This window comes from Dermacentor variabilis, chromosome 3, assembly GCF_050947875.1.
Source record: "Dermacentor variabilis isolate Ectoservices chromosome 3, ASM5094787v1, whole genome shotgun sequence".
In the NCBI taxonomy this organism is placed as follows: Eukaryota; Metazoa; Arthropoda; class Arachnida; order Ixodida; family Ixodidae; genus Dermacentor; species Dermacentor variabilis.
This window is the reverse complement of record NC_134570.1, coordinates 23,898,833-23,917,524: the sequence shown is the minus strand read 5'-3', so window position 1 is coordinate 23,917,524 and position 18,692 is coordinate 23,898,833. Positions and strand designations below refer to the sequence as shown.

Genomic DNA, 18,692 nt, shown 5'->3' with positions numbered 1-18,692 from the left:
TAAGAAAACTCCACCTTGCGGGTTTCCAGAAACTTATTTGTTTATTCAGTGTCATATACGTAAAGCTTACAAATGTTCTCAACGTGTAAAAAAATAATTGAAAAAACAAACTCCAGTTTGTATTTTGTTTGTGTTGCTATTCATATACGTCTATTCTCACGAAACAACTATATAACTTGCATGGTAGATATCCTCACCGCGACTATAATGCCATGGAACAACATACCTCGTATTGTATTCAAACCTCCATTACCGCATTGACGACTCCCAAAGATTTAGGTTTGATTGGCTAAAGCATCGAAACTGGAGGAGCCGGTTCAATTGTAGCGCTAACCGTACAACAACGGATCGCGTGAATGCCAGTGGCATATTTTATGGCCTCTGAGATTGTTTGCAGTAAAAAAATCTCGAACACCTTACTGTATCTTCACTCCTCTCCAAACTACTATGCACTGTACCTTTCTCCTTACCTGTGTCTTCTCCCTACGCTGCCACGTCTTTCACTTCGTACATATCACTACAAAACTATAACTTCGCACCACCCCTTTCCACAAACGAGAGAGGGAGCACGCTGCTGCTCATTATGACGTCCGTAAGGCGTAATTTTGACCAATTTTTCAAGTAGACTTCTGAGACGTGCCGGCCGCATAATATTTATAGTTTTAAGGCGTCGTAAAAAACGCTTCGTGTGCCTTAGATCTGTTTTTGTGTCGTTCTCATAAAAATTTTCAATTAAGCGCGATTACCCAACCCGCGCGCAGGTAGCACAGGAGAAAGTTATCCGAATGGTAGTTCAACAAGCACCTTTGACTTACTTTCGACAAAGCTGCCTCTTTCGTTTCGTTGTCCATCCAGTCGATGCTTTGCAGTTCTTTGCGAAATATGCTCTGCTGAAACTTTACCATTTCCTTTACCTGAAAATAACGTCAGGACAAACCCATGGCAGCTCAATTAAAGAATAGGCCTACTACGATAAGGACGTAACTCAGTAACATCTTTCAAATTCCATAGACACCATCTATTGTAGACATGCGTGTGTGCATGTTGTTCATTCATAATAAGAAGCGTTCTTAAGGCTCGGTACCTGAATGAATTCTTAAACTTGTGGGCTATAGCCCTTAACGAGTCTCCGTTTACGTTAAAACAGTGTTTATCATTCGCCATTCTTGTTGAGTACTGCGCCTACAACCGATTTAGGTTAACCCTGTGTGCCATTCTCTTTCGGTTACAAAAGACGAACGTTTTCCAGTGATATCGTCAACTGAATTGATTAATAGCAGCAAGGAATGCACAGGTCTGGCGAGTGCATCATTTGCACGCAACTATTAAGAAAATTCGCGCAGCCAAGCGTTTCAAAGCTGACATCGCTCATGCGCGATAACAAAGATAGATATGGTATGAAGGCTGTCTTTCGCCCAATTAAGAACACCGCATTTACGCAAAACAAATGTGAAATTAATTTATTAACTTCTAGGGTTTTAGATGCCAAAACCACGATATGATTCTGAGGCACACCGTAGTGCGCGACTCCGGATTAATTTTGACCACCTGGAATTCTTTAACGTGCACCCAATGAACGGTAAATCAAATATGCGATCTACGCAGATGAGATCACCATCTGGATCAACACGGTTTCGCCAGGGCACATCCAAGAAACTCTCCAACGGGCTGTGAGCAGGGTGCATGAGGCTGCTCAAACTATTGGCCTTAGATGTGCGTCGGAAAAATCTGAGTTGCTACTGGTCCATCAAAAAAGATGGCGATCGCCCACCATGCAAATTGCAAAGGAAGGCATGCCGATTTCCCAACCAAAATGTATTAAGATACTCGGTGTCCATATCCAGAAAGATGGAGGTCCCGCTGCGACGGTGCAGCACCTGCTCAGGCAAGGAGAACAGGAGTTGCACATGATGCTAGGGTCCCTAACCAAGCCAATGGAGTGAAGGAGGCTGATATGCTTCAACTACGGAAAGCACTAATTATGTCGCGCCTCTGCTACAACCTGCCCTATACCAATCTCCGTCAACAAGATATCACTATAGCCTTGATGCGCTCATACGGAAGGCGACAGAGCTGGCCATCGGCATTCCGTTTAGTGCCAGCACTAAGCTCCTCCTTGACATCGATTGCCATAACACGGTGGCGGAACTATAGTCAGTATTCATCGCCATCACCAAGAACTGCGTTTGCAGAGCACGTGTCCAGGCATGCACATCCTCTATAGCATCGGTCATCATCCAGAAGCTGCGCATCTTGTGGGCACGCGCCCACTACCCCCGAAACAACGCGAACTCCTAACCATAGCTCCACTGCCACGCCACATGAATCCAGAACGAGGCAAGGAGAGGCGACGCAAGCAAGTTTTCTACTTCAAGAGGTACACTGCAAGGCAACCTGACGCCATATGCTTCTAAGCTGATTCTAGCGTTGGTGCATGGGGCTCCGCTATAGCAGTGGTGAATAACAACCTCCAAACTGTACATACAGAGGTACTCCCAGAGACAGATCCGACCTTAGCGGAGCTGACAGCCATCGCAAGCGCGATCAAACACATGCGCCTTAGTAACTCAGCCTACCGAAGAATCATATTTACCGACTCCATGGCGGCATGGAGGAAATTATTACACAACGATCTCCAGGCCCACACTTCGACGCTTATTCAAGAGCACCTTCAAGATCCTTTAGAAATCATCTGGATACGGGATCATGACAGGCTGCCAGGAAATGAAAGAACTGAACAGCTCGCCTGCGAGACGTTGAACCAGGCTCCCTACATTCCGCGACTAGCCCAGACGAAAAAGTGGGCTCCTCTGCTTCTGCGGCCTTATCAACAGGCAAGGCGCAAGTTCCTGAAGTTCAGCAGAGTGCTCACCTGTGAAGAGGGTGTAATGATTCGTCAGGCCCAGACTGAAACACTCCCTATACCAGCGCGAATGCACCTCCTGCGCGGCCTCTTACCTGAAGATCCCCCACCCTGCCGATACTGTGGCGAACGCCCGAAAACATCTCATATCATCTGCTCCTGTGGACCAACCCCATCTCCCCTTCCTGCCCCTACAAATCTTTCCCTTAAACCTCATGCCGGGTGGCTGACAGAAGCAACCAGCGCCGACGACCAACGGTACCTTGCGGCGTTTATCAGTGTTGCACTGAAGAGTGGCGCAAGCGAGGTTCTGGACTGGTCTTTCCACAACACCACCCAACATGAAAACAAAGTTTTTTCTCTTTCTCTCTCGAGGTTAGCAACGCAACGCCAAAGCCACTAAGCCACCACGGCGGGTGGCTTTGGCGTTTAAGACATTCAAGCTGTTATAGCGCCTCCTGACCAGCGCTGCTTGACCGTGTAGCAGCGCCAGTCTGAGATATATTTTCGGAGATTGGTGTGCCAATTGAAGTACAAAAAAAAAAGAAAGAAAGACAGCGCGTCCTGCCAAAGGCATGTTTGCAAACAGCATGCAGCTAGAAGGACTATATATGTACAAGACGCAAGTGGCAAAGTGGCTACAGGACAGCTAACTACTAAATAATGATGCCTTTCTCATAATTTGAGAAGTATTGTTAAAGTAGAAACGCACCTCTGACAAGTCATGCAGATACAAAAAAGTCGGAGTTTTTCCCGAAAGGCGAAACACTGGTAGTGATAGCAAAATATTAGACAACTACACAAAAAAGGGATCGTAGATTTATTGGCTGTATAAATTGCAGCACACATTTCCTGACGAATAAAATTAAGAAGCATGATATCGCGCACGCACAAGACAACATGAAGATATCTCACTCGATGACCGCGATGTACTCGCTGTCCTTGCGTAATGAAGAGCGCAAGCAGAGGCGAGCGACCGCTTCTGATGCCTCTCGCTTCAACGCATCTCCGAAACTTGAGTTTCCGCGACCTCAAGCACTAGGCAGGCAAAAATACAGCGCGCATGAAGCCGCCAGCCATCTTGGCTCGAACAATCTCAGCGTCCACCGGAGATTGCCTCCCTTATGAGGCGCGGGCGGTGTACGCGCTCAGCCGCGCGGACAGCCAAGCGCAGCCACGGCCACGCTAGCGGAGGAGACGCAGCTCCACCTGCCCCTCCGCCCCACCTCCACTCCATTTCGCAGGCACTTTATCACGTAACCTCTAACATTGGGTAAGCATCAAGCCACCTACCTTCTGGGATCACCCTCGCAACCACAACGTATACGGCGCGTACGCGCGATTGTATCTTATCGTACTTCGACTTTATGCAGAATCTCACAGTGACCTCCCTCGACTGCAAGATTTCGCCTTTTGTATCCATATAATTGCTATTGCGATGAAAAAGCCTCTTACGATGGGCGCGCTCGTCTTGTCAAAGAACTTGTCGACGTAGAAGCGGCTGTACGCTGCCGGCGCCACTTTGGCCAGGGCGGCGTTGCAGTGCAGGGTCTGCGGCAGGCTGGTCTGCGTCACGTTCCGAACTTTGCTCTTGAAGGCGGTGTTCAGCTCGCGGACGCTGGGTATCACTTCGACTCCCACCGTTTGCAATGCGTGCCAGACGAGGACATTAGAGACGATGTGCCTGAGGTAGAATTCACACGGTGAAATGCAACCTGAACATAGTCGAATCTCAACAATGAGCAGCTGTCTTCGCGTTCCTTACCATTTATAGGTAGTAAAAATGTTCGCACCCTAAGGGTTTGTCCCATGGCTTGCCCATGGGGCTGGTAAAAAGGTAAAGTTATTGTGCACAACAGCGAGGTGAACTACACGCGCCATGGGAAAACCGTAGTTCAAAGCTGTATTCTGACTACCTGGTGCACACTAGAACATCTGACACGAGAGCTTGACAGTCATGACTGTTAAAGTTTATTTCATTTATTTTTCGTGTCGTATGTCGAAACTATCATCATGTTCACTTGCAACAAAAACTCGCTAAATGAGACTGCTTTATTTGTCCCCATGAATGATTTGAACCCACCTATGGATGCAAGGATTCTAGCTATCGGACAGCCCAGTACTTTAAGGGTGAAACATATTTTTCTGTGATACAGGAGCCCCACTATGGCAATTTCGATTTCTTTCTTTTCTTTTCTTTTTGCTTTCAATAACTATCCAAGCCCCAAGAACCCTAAAGAATTATGCGGGAAAAAGTCAAAATGCCTTAAACATTTGCTTGTGCGAACGAGTCTCTTGATTATTATTATTATTATTATTATTATTATTATTATTATTATTATTATTATTATTATTATTATTATTATTATTATTATTATTATTATTATTATTATTATGACGACGACGACGACGACGATGTTTACTTACATTTCCTTTGAAACGGTGCGGCGGTAATTAGTCAACTAGCTTGCTTGAGCTAAACCGATATTATGTAAATCAGTTTTAGTCTAGCATTTTGCCTATCTCTTCATCGTTTATTCCCTCCTTAAAACCTCTGCTTCGATAGCGAACAATTATCTATGTGTACCAACTCCGGTTCAATCAATCTGTTTCCTGTATATTTTTTTCTACCAATGCAACGTCTTTTACTTACCTCGGCTACTGACCATCCTCTTTGAATCCCAGCGCTTGTGCAAGGCGAATGTTCCCTACGGATCTCTCTGGGTAAATAGCCTGGCATTCCATTACGAGTTGAGTTCCACTGAGTTCGCCCTAGCTACGCTTCTCAGTAATTGCTGCGGAGTGCCTCTGCAGCGCAGTGGCCACTTATGTCGAGGCACGGCACTGCTATCAATGTTCCTGAGTCGAGGTATAGTGCAGCATGGAGGAACGTTCTAGAGTACGGCGGTCAGTGTCGGTACCCTCTAGAATTGCATGCGTCATAACGTAATTACACACTATGGCTTACTCCGTTCTAGTAGTGACTGCACCTGCCCAACACGGGCGCAGCCGGAATAATCGCACGCAGCACTCTTCTTTATTTTTCTCGTAGCAACATCATTGCTACACAACGTCAGCAAATTTTGTTCTCTCTCATGACGTCACGATAACTTGATGCCAGGTCCGGCAGTTAGAGCTTCAGTAGTTAAATCAGCATATCTGTTAAGCGTTCCTAAACACTTTAATACTTGCAAGACACGTGTGATAGAGCTTCTAAAGCTTCTAAAATATGTTAGTAAGCGCCCTTAACGACGTAGGGCTATGCTGTTTGTTTATTTCTTTCTTTTCGTATTTTTTTTAACAATGCACCATCTGGTAACTTTTGCAGTTTTTTTTACTGCGCCGAAAGCGCTCAGGGACCCAAGAAATATAGAATGTGAAATGTCACGAGACGTGACTAGAGCAACGGCGTGAGCTTTATGTCAGCCCTCCTGCCGTGAAGCGGAAACCGTGCAGGAAGCGCTCGATCGTGACCAACTTGCTAGTAATTGTGACGAGGAACTGGAAGCCACGTAACGATATCAACTATGTTTTGCGCAGTACACGCTTTAAGAAAAGGTCGTTGTAGTTGCTTCCTAGTTGTCACAGCATCCGCTACTTCGATAGAACTGCAGTTGGTAATTAATGATAGAGCTAGCAACATTACTGATTAAATAAAATAGTCACTCTTATTAATGAGCCCCAGCATCACCGGACACAAAGTTTTAAGCCTATTATGATGTTTATATGAGACCTGCCCTATGGTATATCAGAGCGGCTCCAATATATGCGTTATAGGTGCGATACATGCCTTAGCATTGCATCCGTTTGAAGTTTGGTAGCTGAGACCCATTAGAAGCCGCGGCTACATTGTTTAGTCAGTAACGTTACTAATTTTACCATCAATTACCAGTAGCAGTTATACCAAGGTAGTGAATCCTGCGACAACTAAATAGTAACTGCAACGACCTTTCTTATAGAGTGTATTCTTTAAGTGTACCATCCACGGCTATATTTCGACATCTAGTCCTTTTTGGAATGCGCTTCAAAAACAGAAATGATCTGATTTGGTAGCCGCTATATTGACGTGTATTAAATTTGTGACGTTTAAGAGAAAAGGTCAGTGTACTGTTGCTAATCAACTTCTGAGTTAAGCATTTAAATTTTTTTTACTGTCGGACTCCACCTCTACATTAGGTGAAAGATGCTAAGCAGTACAGAAAACTCACGAATTCCACCATATTTATTATCGAGATCATTTTTTCTATATGTCTGAATGCTGGTTGAACGGCATCACAAAAGTGTTCGAACCTCGGTCAGGCTACATTCTTTTTTCTTCGCTTACGACCTGTTCTTGATTTGACTAGGGAAAAAAACTGTGAAATTGAAAAAAAAAAATTAAAGGTAGACAGCAGGCAGTGGCTTACTTTTCCCATTCTCCGCAGGCCTTGAGAAGTAGTCGTACCTTGCGTGGTTCGGACAAGAACACCGCATCGTTGCGGTGCACGACAACGTTGGCCGCGCTGAATGTGTTATTCAATATCTGGTAGATGTTAACCATAGATCGTCTCTATAAAACAAAAGACGGAAGCATAAAGACTAGTGTCTGACGAATACCTGCCTGATCGGGGAAGATCGTAGTAAATACTGCGCGCAGCTCCGACTAAGGTAAAAGGTTCTGAATGGAACGTTTCGAAGTACGACCAGAGCGGCCTGAATAATCAAAGATTGTGAGTGCGAACCTAGGATTTGTTTTCGCTCACTGGCGATGACGCAGGCGTCATCCCAGTTGATCACGTGCCTAGTAGACAAAACATGCTCTGCGACGTCATTAGACGTCATGCTGCGTCTACGGAGTCAGTGGTGACTCTATACCGGTTGTTGCCAATGAAAGAAAAGAGCACGTGATAACACGTACATAAATTAGTGTACTTAGCCTTTTGGTTGTCATCGTGAACGAGGCTGAAATGTCTTTTAGCTGAATGCATTTCACCTTGGCCGGTGCTGTGCGCATATTTACTAAATAGAAGGAAGGATTGCACCTTCGCGCCTCTATGATCGTCTTTTATAACTTCGGAGCAGCAAACACTTTTAACAGCAGTAAGAAATGTCATGTACCGAACGTCCCAACAGAGGCACTTGTCCCCGCCTGGGTGCTGCTCCCCTTGTCGAAACGTTGGCTCTAGGTGCATTCCTTGTTCTACCACTGTTAATAATTTCAAACCTCCATTTTCCTGAGAAACTTTCTCTTATCTGGATTCCAGAGGCAATAAATGCCACTTACAGCACTGAGAAAATGCACCATGTAACGGCATCGCGTTCTCTTTGAATGGACACGCTAAATATTCCGAGGCCACTCCTAGACTGCGGCGCGTCTCGAGCCCTCGTGGTTCAAGAAGGATTTCGCGAATATATTTCAGCGATATACGCAGCACCCTATAGGCCACTACATTCTTCTCCCTCAGCTGATACAATTAAAGCAGCACCGCAGAGACAGTTTTGTTCGCAATGTTCGACAGCAAAATCATGAAATACTTGGAATTATGTTACGTATGTATGCAGCAACCAGAAATTTACTATGCGTAAAAATTTTACACGGTGTAGGCTTCTCAAGAAAAGCTCACTATTCGCCCAGTGTTGTCATGCAACTTGTCAATATATAGACCAATGTGCCGCTAGCACATTTCACCACTCGCCAAACTTCATAATTCAACAAGGTTGCCCACTTGCCAAGCGCAACTTCCCTGTATACTTTCTCTTGGAAGAGCTCTGGAAGTCGCAGATAAGAACAAAACTTGCCCGTAAGGTTCTTTATGTCATAAATAACCATACGGATTTATTTTCCAGCCTCATTATAAATTTGTGTTTTCATCGCTTCGAACATTAAGATAAAGAAAGGCTTCCTCACCAAATCGGCGTCACCCTCGAGCTCACCAACGCTGGCAATGCTTGAATCAGATTCGTTGCTCTCTTTGGAAAATATCTACGCGCGACAAAGGGAAAAGGTGTGCATTAAATTCCGCGACATTAGACAAAGCTCTAGGCAATATACGCATCAATCAAAGAATGAAGGAGCGCACATGAAATGAAAGCATGTCAGTATAAATGAAGGCAACGACACTACTCACGAGTTATATTGTCAAGCGTCCATCATCATTAGCTTCGGACCAAGCCTCTTGTTCGCATGAAAAATTTATTACTGGTGTATTACGTGTCAAAATAACGATATGATTATGAGGCGCGCCGTAGTGGGGCTCCGGGTTAATTTTGATCCCCGGGTGTATTTCTATATGCACCCAATGCACAGTACACAGGCGTTCTTGCATTTCGCCCCCGTCATAAATGCGGCCGCCGTGACCGGGATTTATTTCGCGCTTTCAGTTATAGCAAACGCAACGCCACAGCCGCTAACTACACCACCACGGCGGGATCTTCGCTTGAAAACTTGGAAGCCTGGTTAGTGCTTCGTGAGTAGCCGCTCGCTTTCCAGCACTTCCATGTTAACAAAGCCAAAATGTGGCGCACTGCTAGCTCGTGCATGACAAACGTGAACAACAAGGGATGAAAGCGAAACAATCCTATTGTCGCTAGTACTGTTACCGCCGTAACAAATGAGAGCAGACGAGACAGGCTGCGTCGTCTGCTGCCTTTCCGTCTTATCTCACATGCACTGCCCGCTATTTAATGATGGTGGTATCAGTAATCGTACGTATACAGTTTCTATACTACTAAATCTACACGAAAGGGATGACAGACGCAGCGTAGGGTGGGCCACCTGCAGAGGAGAAACCACGCACAGCGGAGTGTCGCTCACCTCGGCCAACGTCATTTCAAAGTTCACCATCTGGTCAACAGTGGAAACGAGCTGCGCGGCGTTTAAGGAGGTCGTGTTGATCCGTTTTACGACCTCGTGTATGTATTCCTTGTAGTGAGTCGTGCGCAGGTATTCTCGTTTCACAGGCAGCGAGCCCGGCCGCACCTGCGAGGAAAATTTGACAACAAAGCGCTGAGATGCATGTTGCGCTCGCGCATTCCAGGTGAGGAATATCACATTCACGAGGTGTCGTTCGAGTAACAATTTGTTTCAACAACTAATTTTTATTGATACCAAAGAGTACAATGATGTCGAAAGCACTATTGATTCACACCTGTACTATTTATAAAATTTCTCTTAAATTCTCTCTCTTTTTGTTTTCCGCCCGGGGCGTACCAACAGTAAAGACCCGCAGCATACACCTCTTCTTTATTGACGGGGGCACTTCGGGCACATTTACACAGATTTCGCTCATCGTGAAGATCGTACAATTTACGTGTCTTATTTTTTTATTATTACTTTAAAAACCGGAAGCACTCCTACGGCATTATACTTATATATAGACTGCTAAAGGACACTAAATTAACAATCCCGGGTTGCTGACCAACTTGGGCGAGTGTATAGTACCATTTTAAAGCGACGCTTTCTTTGCCTTGTTGAAAACGTCTTGTTGAAGTAGAGTGCAGAGACGAAGGCTATAATAACAATAATCAATCAATCAATCAATCAATCAATCAATCAATCAATCAATCAATCAATCAATCAATCAATCAATCAATCAATCAATCAATTATTTATTTATTTATTTATTTATTTATTTATTTACCGTGCCCAGGAAGAACTGTGAGGTCTGAGTGCTGGCGCACGCATGCAGTAACAAAAAAAGTACACTGCAAGGGAATATAAGTAAAAAAAATACAACGAATAAAAAGAACAACCTCGAAAAGAAGCGTGTACATACAGCAAGGCACAAGGTGAATACAGAAGAAAAAAAAAGGAGATAAGGGCACTTGAACAATTTGTGAGACTATGACACAACAACGCAGTCTCGAAAAAAACAATGACAGCGAGCTATGAAAAATATCAAGATTATAAAAATAAGCGTTGTAAAAACTCTGTATTTTGTGGACGGTTGAGTGTTGGTGATGAGAAGCAGGAACATGGAAAGGTCTGTTTTCTCTGGTGATCTTGCGCTCTATAAGAAACACGATAAAGTGATGTGCTCGGGACAGGTGAGGACACGTGAAGGAGTTTAAAAAAGGAACAGATGGTCAACGGGATTACGTCGGCAGCGAAGTAAGGGCACTGACAATAATCCAGCAGTGCTAGAACAAGGTCTATTGTCCGTCTCAGCAAAGTGGTGATGATATGTGTTAGAAACGTTTTCTGGACCCGATCTGTAATGTCACTGTTGCATCTGGAAATGTCATTTCAAGCGAACCGACGTGTATTCGAGTGGAGGAACAAATATTGTAGTTTACAACTTGCGGAACGGTGTAGGAGAATTGAGCTATGTCGGTACTCTGCAAACGAGGCCAAGAGAGCGCACTGCAACGCGTCTAGTGTGCGCTGAACAGCGCCCTTAGTAAAACCGCGCCAGCGAGCGCAAGGTACCAGACGAAAAAGAACGACAGGTGCACAGGGCGCCCTGTCTATACGTGTCGTTCTTCTTCGTCTGGTACCTTGCGCTCTCTGGCGCTGCTTTACTACGGGCATGTACCAACTAGCCCAAAAATACGTCTTGACCTGAAAAGTGTAAGGTTGTATCAAGACTGCACAGAGATCGTTGACCTCACAGACCTTACACAATGGTACAGAATCTACAGAAAAGGAAAAAGAAATGCTTGCTGTTTTGCATGTGAAGGTGATGACTTTGCTCTTGCCAGCATTCAAGGTGAGGTTATTATGTTTGCACCATTTAGAAAAAAACGAAAGCAGGTCACACTACAGGATAAGACAGCCATTATTATTATTATTATTATTATTATTATTATTATTATTATTATTATTATTATTATTATTATTATTATTATTATTATTATTATTATTATTATTATTATTATTATTGCCAAAAATATACAAAACAACACAAGCAGGCCGGTCTAAGCCTTAGGTGGCTTGTAGGACCGTGCCAATAAATATGATAGACAAGGCAAAAAGATATACATAAATTGATGAGACATGAAGGAAAAAAAATAAAACGAATGGCAAAAAATTCAAAAGAACAAGATAACATTTTGTTATCTACATATAACAAAAGTTGAAGAGGTAAATATTGCGATGCAAAGAAAAATGTACAAGAGGTTAATTTTACTGTAGCTGCTTTAAGAAGTGTTTGAGCATGCTTTTTGATGTCGCGTTAAAAATTTCTTCTGGTAATTTGTTAAATATGTCAGGCACATAAGCACAGCGTCTGGCCGCGCCATACCTTGTGGATGAACGCGGAACTACATAACGGACATGTTTTCTAAGCTCCTTTGCGGCGGCACTTTTTGGTTTGAAAGCGGAATTCCAGAAATGTTTAACGACAACTGTTTCTTTAAGTAATGAATGGAAGTTCGGTAGACCAAGTTCACGGAAGATATTTGCAGATGTTACTATTGGGGGAATTGTATGCAACATTTTTAAGAATGTTTTTTTATAATCCGGTCTACCCTGCATCTCCAACGATCAGAACAAAAGCCAAAGACTGTAATGCCGTGCCTCAACACACTGTAACCTAGTGCATGGGCTATAATCTTTTTTACAGAGAAGGGTGTAATACTTTTGATATTAAACAACAGCCACGCTACTGACCTCAGTTTAGAACAAATAAGTGATAAGTGATGTTGCCACGATAAATTACTATCGAAATAGATTCCGAGATATTTCACACAATCCACGTATGGAATAGGCGCACATTTACAATGAACACAGTCTGACTCATGCAAGTAGAGAGGCATGTTAATAACAGTAGTCTTAAGTGGGGAGCGAAAACAAACAAGTTTTGTTTTTTGGGCATTTACAACAATTCCATTATTGGAGAACCAAAGCATTGCCTTGTAAACATCATTTTGCAACATTTCAGTGGACGTTCTATAAGAAAGGTGCTTTGCTAATAATACAGTGTCGTCAGCATACTGGAATACTGAACATTTCGAAATTGCCAAAGGGAAGTCGTTAACGAAGATATTAAACAGCAATGGCGACAAAATGGACCCCTGAGGAACTCCAGCTTTTACCGACAGCTTAGAACTAAATACGCCCTTATCATCGGTAGAGACCACCTGAAATCTGTTACTCAAGTAATTTTCGAGAACTTTGTAAAAAGGCCCACGAAATCCCCAAAAATGCAGTTTACTTAACAAGATTTGAAGATTCAGGGTGTCAAACGCTTTCGTTACATCTAAAAATAGCGCACATGTGAAAAGATTCTGATCGAATGCCGAGAACAGTTCATCTGAAAATTCCTCAAGCAGTGCCACAGTACCACGCCCTGAAATAAAGCCGAACTGTCGATTGGTAAGGATAGAAAATTTGTTCACAAAAGAAGACATAGTGTGGAAAAGAAATTTTTCCAAGACCTGAGCAATGATCGGCAATATTGAAATTGGCCGATAGTTTTCAATACTATCTTTCTTCCTTGACTTGTGTAGTGGTACAACAACTGCAGTTTTTAAGCATTCTGGAATTTCGTCGCCTTCCAAAAAACCATTCAGAATATGCAGGATAATACCTGACAGCGCATTGAAATTCCTTCTGATGGTGTGTAAAGAAATTCCATCATATCCAGTGGGCTTGTTAGGACGGAAACTGAAAATAATTTCTTCCAGATCACCCTTCAAAATTCTCGGAAGAAAAGCCGACGCAGATACGGAATGCCCTAACGGCGGTGTGCTTGTATATGGAGAGACGGCCCTTTGGGACGCTTTAACAAAGTGCCTGTTGAAAGCATCAGCCACTTCTGTCGGAGGTTGTTGAAAAGCACCGAAAATAGACCGGTTATTGGAACTCACTCCTCTGAGATGATTTACCAAAGACCAAGTTTTGCTTACATTATTTGAAGATTGTTGGAATTTATAAAAGAAGTAACACGGCGTTTGGCGGCACGCAGAAGAGCAACAACTCTATTTCTTGCCGACTTGTATTCTAATCGCAGTCTTTGGTTTCTGGGATTTCTTTTGCAGCGTTTCCACAGGCTGTCTCGATACGAAACGGAAGCAAGAATTTCCGTGTTCATCCAGCAGTGACTCTTTCTTATCGGCTTAGCTATCAGCCGTGTGCAACGCAATTCAAAATGTTTCATTTGCATACAGAACCTTTCATATACTTTGCCCGAAGAATCTTCATTGGTTAAGAATGCCCAGTCAAACGAAACGATAAGGTTATCTAGCTTGGATTGATTAACAGTAGGGACAAGGCATTTACGCTGTCCAGAGCCTGTTTCCACCGATGACGTTCCAGACGCGTCTGGTAAAACAAGACGGCATGCTACAAAATAATGGTCCGCCATCCGTTGTAGAATAGTACATGACCTAAATGAACAGCTGAAAGCTCTGACCGCTATGTGATCTAAACAAGATTGCACTAGGCTATGATTAACTAATTCCGCTCTAGTAGGAGCTGCAATCGTGCATTCCAGACCATAAGCGGACAACGTAGATAAATAATCGCAAACAGTCACTTTTTCAGGGCATAAAATATTGATATTCAAGTCTCCGATCAAGCAAAATTGGTCCGCTGAGCTCCACTGCCGCAGAGCTTCTTCAAGCTCAACAAAAAACCGTGAAAGGCTGCATGAGGGTGGTCGATAAATCGATAAGATATGGACAGAAAATGACCTCTTACAAGCTTTGACCATCATAGATCCAGCATGTACAAAAGAAGCATCAACAGAAGAAACTTCACAGTTGTCGTTTACATAGAGAGCAATGCCTCCGCCACGACGCCCGCTTCGTGTGACAAAATGTGCGGAAAAGCCCTGCAAGGTAAACGTATCAAGGCAAGCCTGGGAAACATTGATTTCTGTAATCACAAATAAATCTACAAAGTTAACTGCCGATTCAGCCAGAAATTTAAATTCGTCCCAGTATTTACGCAGACTTCGAATATTAACGCTCACAATGGTAAAATCTTCATCAGAACTGCACGGAAATTCTTGTTTAAGTGAACTGAAGTCCGGCAGTTCACTGAATAAGAAAGGCATGTTGGCTAAGCAATGTTTTCCAGGTCTGCTTGTTTACCAATTCGAACAAGAGACGCTGTTCCATTCTTTTTCACGAAGATCTTGCCTCCTTTCGTCGAACAAAACCAATAACCCTCCTCCTTTGCCTTCGTTCTCGCTTTCCAAAAGAGATCACGGTTAACTTTGGTTAATTTATCATTGAAGTAGATCGGATAATAATAATAATAATAATAATAATAATAATAATAATAATAATAATAATAATAATAATAATAATAATAATAATAATAATAATAATAACAACAACAACAACAACAACAACAACAACAACAACAACATCGGAGGGTGTCGAGTTTTCGGCTGATGCGTTTGCCGTGAAATGAACCGTTTAGCTCACCGGATTCCGTTAACGGTGCGCAATCTTTCTCTGAGATCCGCAAGGCTCTATGTTATAACGGTGTAGCGACATCGAAGAGGCTGAAGAATTACGAGGAAGAATGAATGAAGAATACTTTTATTCGACTAACTGGTACACAGAAAGCAAAACAAGATTGCAGTAAGAACTATACAGGAGCGCGCGCACGACCCGCGGTCGTCGAATCGAAATCCCTTTCCGGCCCTTATGCATACATCCGTCATCGTACATTACAGAACACTAGGTGGCGCTCGTGTCGGTCCAACAATGTGCTACAGCGTTCGAGACGTAGCGCATAATATCTAATAATGATGGGCCCATCTCGTCGTCATGTTACGATATCATGTCACGACAGAGTATCCTCCAGAGCGCCATAACTTAACAGCGACAAATCGGCGAAAGCGGTCAGCTGCAAAAAGAAAAGCAACGCACATATATAAAATCATCGTCCTTTGATTGATTGAGTTTAAGTTGGATTTACACAAAGGACGGGCTGTCTCATTCCAAGCTCGAGCATGACACAGCTGAACGCCACCGAGTCACACCGCATACACAAAGAAGCCGCAGACGAGTCGACGCGATTTGTGGTACAGCAGAACCACACAACAGGATCGGTTGCGGACTGATTCAACAATTCGTCCCGTCGTGTGAATCCAGCACTAAAGTTCCATGGGCAGCGCAGCTGTTTAGAGTGACGCCGTAACTGTGGACGGACTGATCTTGACCTCCGCAGTGTTATTTAACGTGCACCGATTTCCCGGTACACTTTTGTTTCTGCACTCCGCCTCCAAGTGACCAAAGTAGGTTAAGTAAACTGTATCTGCTTGCGTGTATGATGCCTTTGCTTGTGTCGTGGTTCCGCTTCACGTCAACGTAGACGGTGCGCCTGTGGTGAAGGTGACGAAACATGCCAGGGGCTACACCAAATACCAGCAGCGACTAGTGTGCGATGGTGAATCGAATGGACGTCCTCATGCTGGGAAGCAGAACGCAACAGCCACTGAACGACCGTGGCGAGTCTCCGATCTTGGCGCGTTGAGATATTTTACACCTACAAGAGCAGCCTAACGATGATGAAAAAACTTTGATGCGTTTAATTCTTTAATAGAGATGATTGAAATTTATGTTTTTATTTGCCAAATAAAAGGGAAGCGGAGATCCGAAGAAAAAGCCACTTATTCCTTTCATGCGCGTTCCTCCACCTTGCGGGCTTCCCCAGAAGTGAATTGTAATATTCAGTGTCAACGACGTTCCCGTTTTAGATCAATTCGGCGTCACTTTGGCGATATGCTGGCCTCGTGGTTAGCTAAGATAGTAAGTCGATCACCGCGGAAAGGCGTTAGTCGCGGGTTCGATCCCCAAACCAGGATGAATTTTTCCTTCAGACTGCGATGCTTTCTTTCTGAGAAACCCGTATTTGATTTCCTTTGCAGCTTCGTGTCACAGTCCCGTGGATGTCCCCTTCAAGACCCAGTGCGATGTTGTGCGTGCTATTATGAACAATACATAACGAGATGAACAAGAGCCTTAGGCTGCATCCGAAGTAGGTTAGATAATTTGCATTGCTTACGTGTATTATGCTCTTGTTCATGTCCTGGTTCCGGCTCACATCGACGTATACAATGGGCTTGTGGTTGAAGGTCACCATCAGGTCGCCGAGGAGCTGATTCCACAGCGGGATGATTACGTCTCCCGGACCGTCGGGCCATTCTTCGACGCCGTGGGTGTGCATGATCTCGTTCCAAGCCTCCTCGTCGTCCCTGTCAACCTCGTCACCTAGATGTGACAAAGGAGTGAAGAGGTCACCCTATTACAGATAACATGCATGATTCGTTAAACTCAACGACTAATCGAAAATAGGCCATTAATTATTTAATTCAATTCATTCATTCATTTAATAATTGAACGGAGACCCTCAAGATTTACCCACGGTGTTGTGGACCGTGCTTGTCGCATATATATATATATATATATATATATATATATATATATATATATATATATATATATATATATATATATATATATATATATATATGTCATCATCAGCCTATTTACGCCCACTGCAGGGCAAAGGCCACTCCCATACTTCTCCAACTACCCCGGTAATGTACTAATTCTGGCCATGTTGTCCCTGCAAACGTCTTAATGTCATCCGCCCACCTAACTTTCTGCCTCCCCCTGCTACGCTTCCCTTCCCTTGGAATCCAGTCCGTAACCCTTAATGACCATCGGTTATCTTCCCTCCTCATTACATGTCCGGACCATGCCCATTTCTTTTTCTTGATTTCAACTAAGATGTCATTAACTCGCGTTTGTTCCCTCACCCAATCTGCTCTTTTCTTATTCCTTAACGTTACACCCATCATTCTTCTTTCCATAGCTCGTTGCGTCGTCCTCAATTTCAGCAGAACCCTTTTCGTAAGCCTCCAGGTTTCTGCCTCATATGTGAATACTGGTAACACACAGCTGTTATACACTTTCCTTTTGAGGGATAGTGGCAACCTGCTGTTCATGATTTGAGAATGCCTGCCAAACGCACCCCAGCCCATTCTTATTCTTCTGGTTATTTCAGTCTCATGATCCGGATCCGTGGTCACTACCTGCCCTAAGTAGACGTATTCCCTTGCCACTTCCAGTGCCTCGCTACCTATCGTAAACTGCTGTTCTCTTCCGAGACTGTTAAACATTACTTTAGTTTTCTGCAGATTAATTTTCAGACCCACCCTTCTGCTTTGCCTCTCCAGGTCAGTGAGCATGCATTGCAATTGGTCTCCTGAGTTACCAAGCAAGGCAATATCATCAGCGAATCTCAAGTTGCTAAGGTATTCTCCATCAACTTTTATCCCCAATTCTTCCCACTCCAGGTCTCTGAATACCTCCTGTAAACATGCTGTGAATAGCATTGGAGAGATCGTATCTCCCTGTCTGACGCCTTTCTTTATTGGGATTTTGTTGTTTTCTTTGTGGAGGACTACGGTGGCTGTGGAGCCGCTATAGATATCTTCCAGTATATTTACATATGGCTCATCTACACTCTGATTCCGTAATGCGTCCATGACTGCTGAGGTTTCGACTGAATCAAACGCTTTCTCGTAATCAATGAAAGCTATATATAAGTGTTGGTTATATTCTGCACATTTCTCTATCACTTGATTGATAGTGTGAATATGGTCTATTGTTGAGTAGCCTTTACGGAATCCTGCCTGGTCCTTTGGTTGACAGAAGTCTAAGGTGTTCCTGATTCTATTTGCGATTACCTTAGTAAATACTTTGTAGGCAACGGACAGTAAGCTGATCGGTCTATAATTTTTCAAGTCTTTGGCGTCCCCTTTCTTATGGATTAGGATTATGTTAGCGTTCTTCCAAGATTCCGGTACGCTCGAGGTTATGAGGCATTGCGTATACAGGGTGGCCAGTTTCTCTAGAACAATCTGACCACCATCCTTCAACAAAT

The 18,692-nt window shown here is 43.7% G+C and overlaps 1 protein-coding gene across 3 annotated transcripts in view; it reads right to left on the bottom strand.

The window, feature by feature from the left end:
• Positions 1-16,984, bottom strand: part of LOC142575294 (neprilysin-1-like) — a 35,701-nt gene extending 18,717 nt beyond the window's left edge. For all 3 annotated transcript variants that reach the window (XR_012826621.1, XM_075684539.1, XM_075684540.1), the window contains exons 1-6: positions 16,806-16,984; positions 9,657-9,821; positions 8,751-8,825; positions 7,270-7,412; positions 4,319-4,547; positions 816-914 (exon numbers count right to left, since the gene is read on the bottom strand). Coding sequence is in view for 2 of the 3 variants with exons in the window: in XM_075684539.1 (XP_075540654.1) it covers positions 816-914; positions 4,319-4,547; positions 7,270-7,412; positions 8,751-8,825; positions 9,657-9,821; positions 16,806-16,967 (873 nt within the window). In the remaining variant the exon portion in view is untranslated. The remainder of the gene's footprint in view (positions 1-815; positions 915-4,318; positions 4,548-7,269; positions 7,413-8,750; positions 8,826-9,656; positions 9,822-16,805) is intronic.
• Between the last annotated feature and the right edge of the window lie 1,708 nt (positions 16,985-18,692).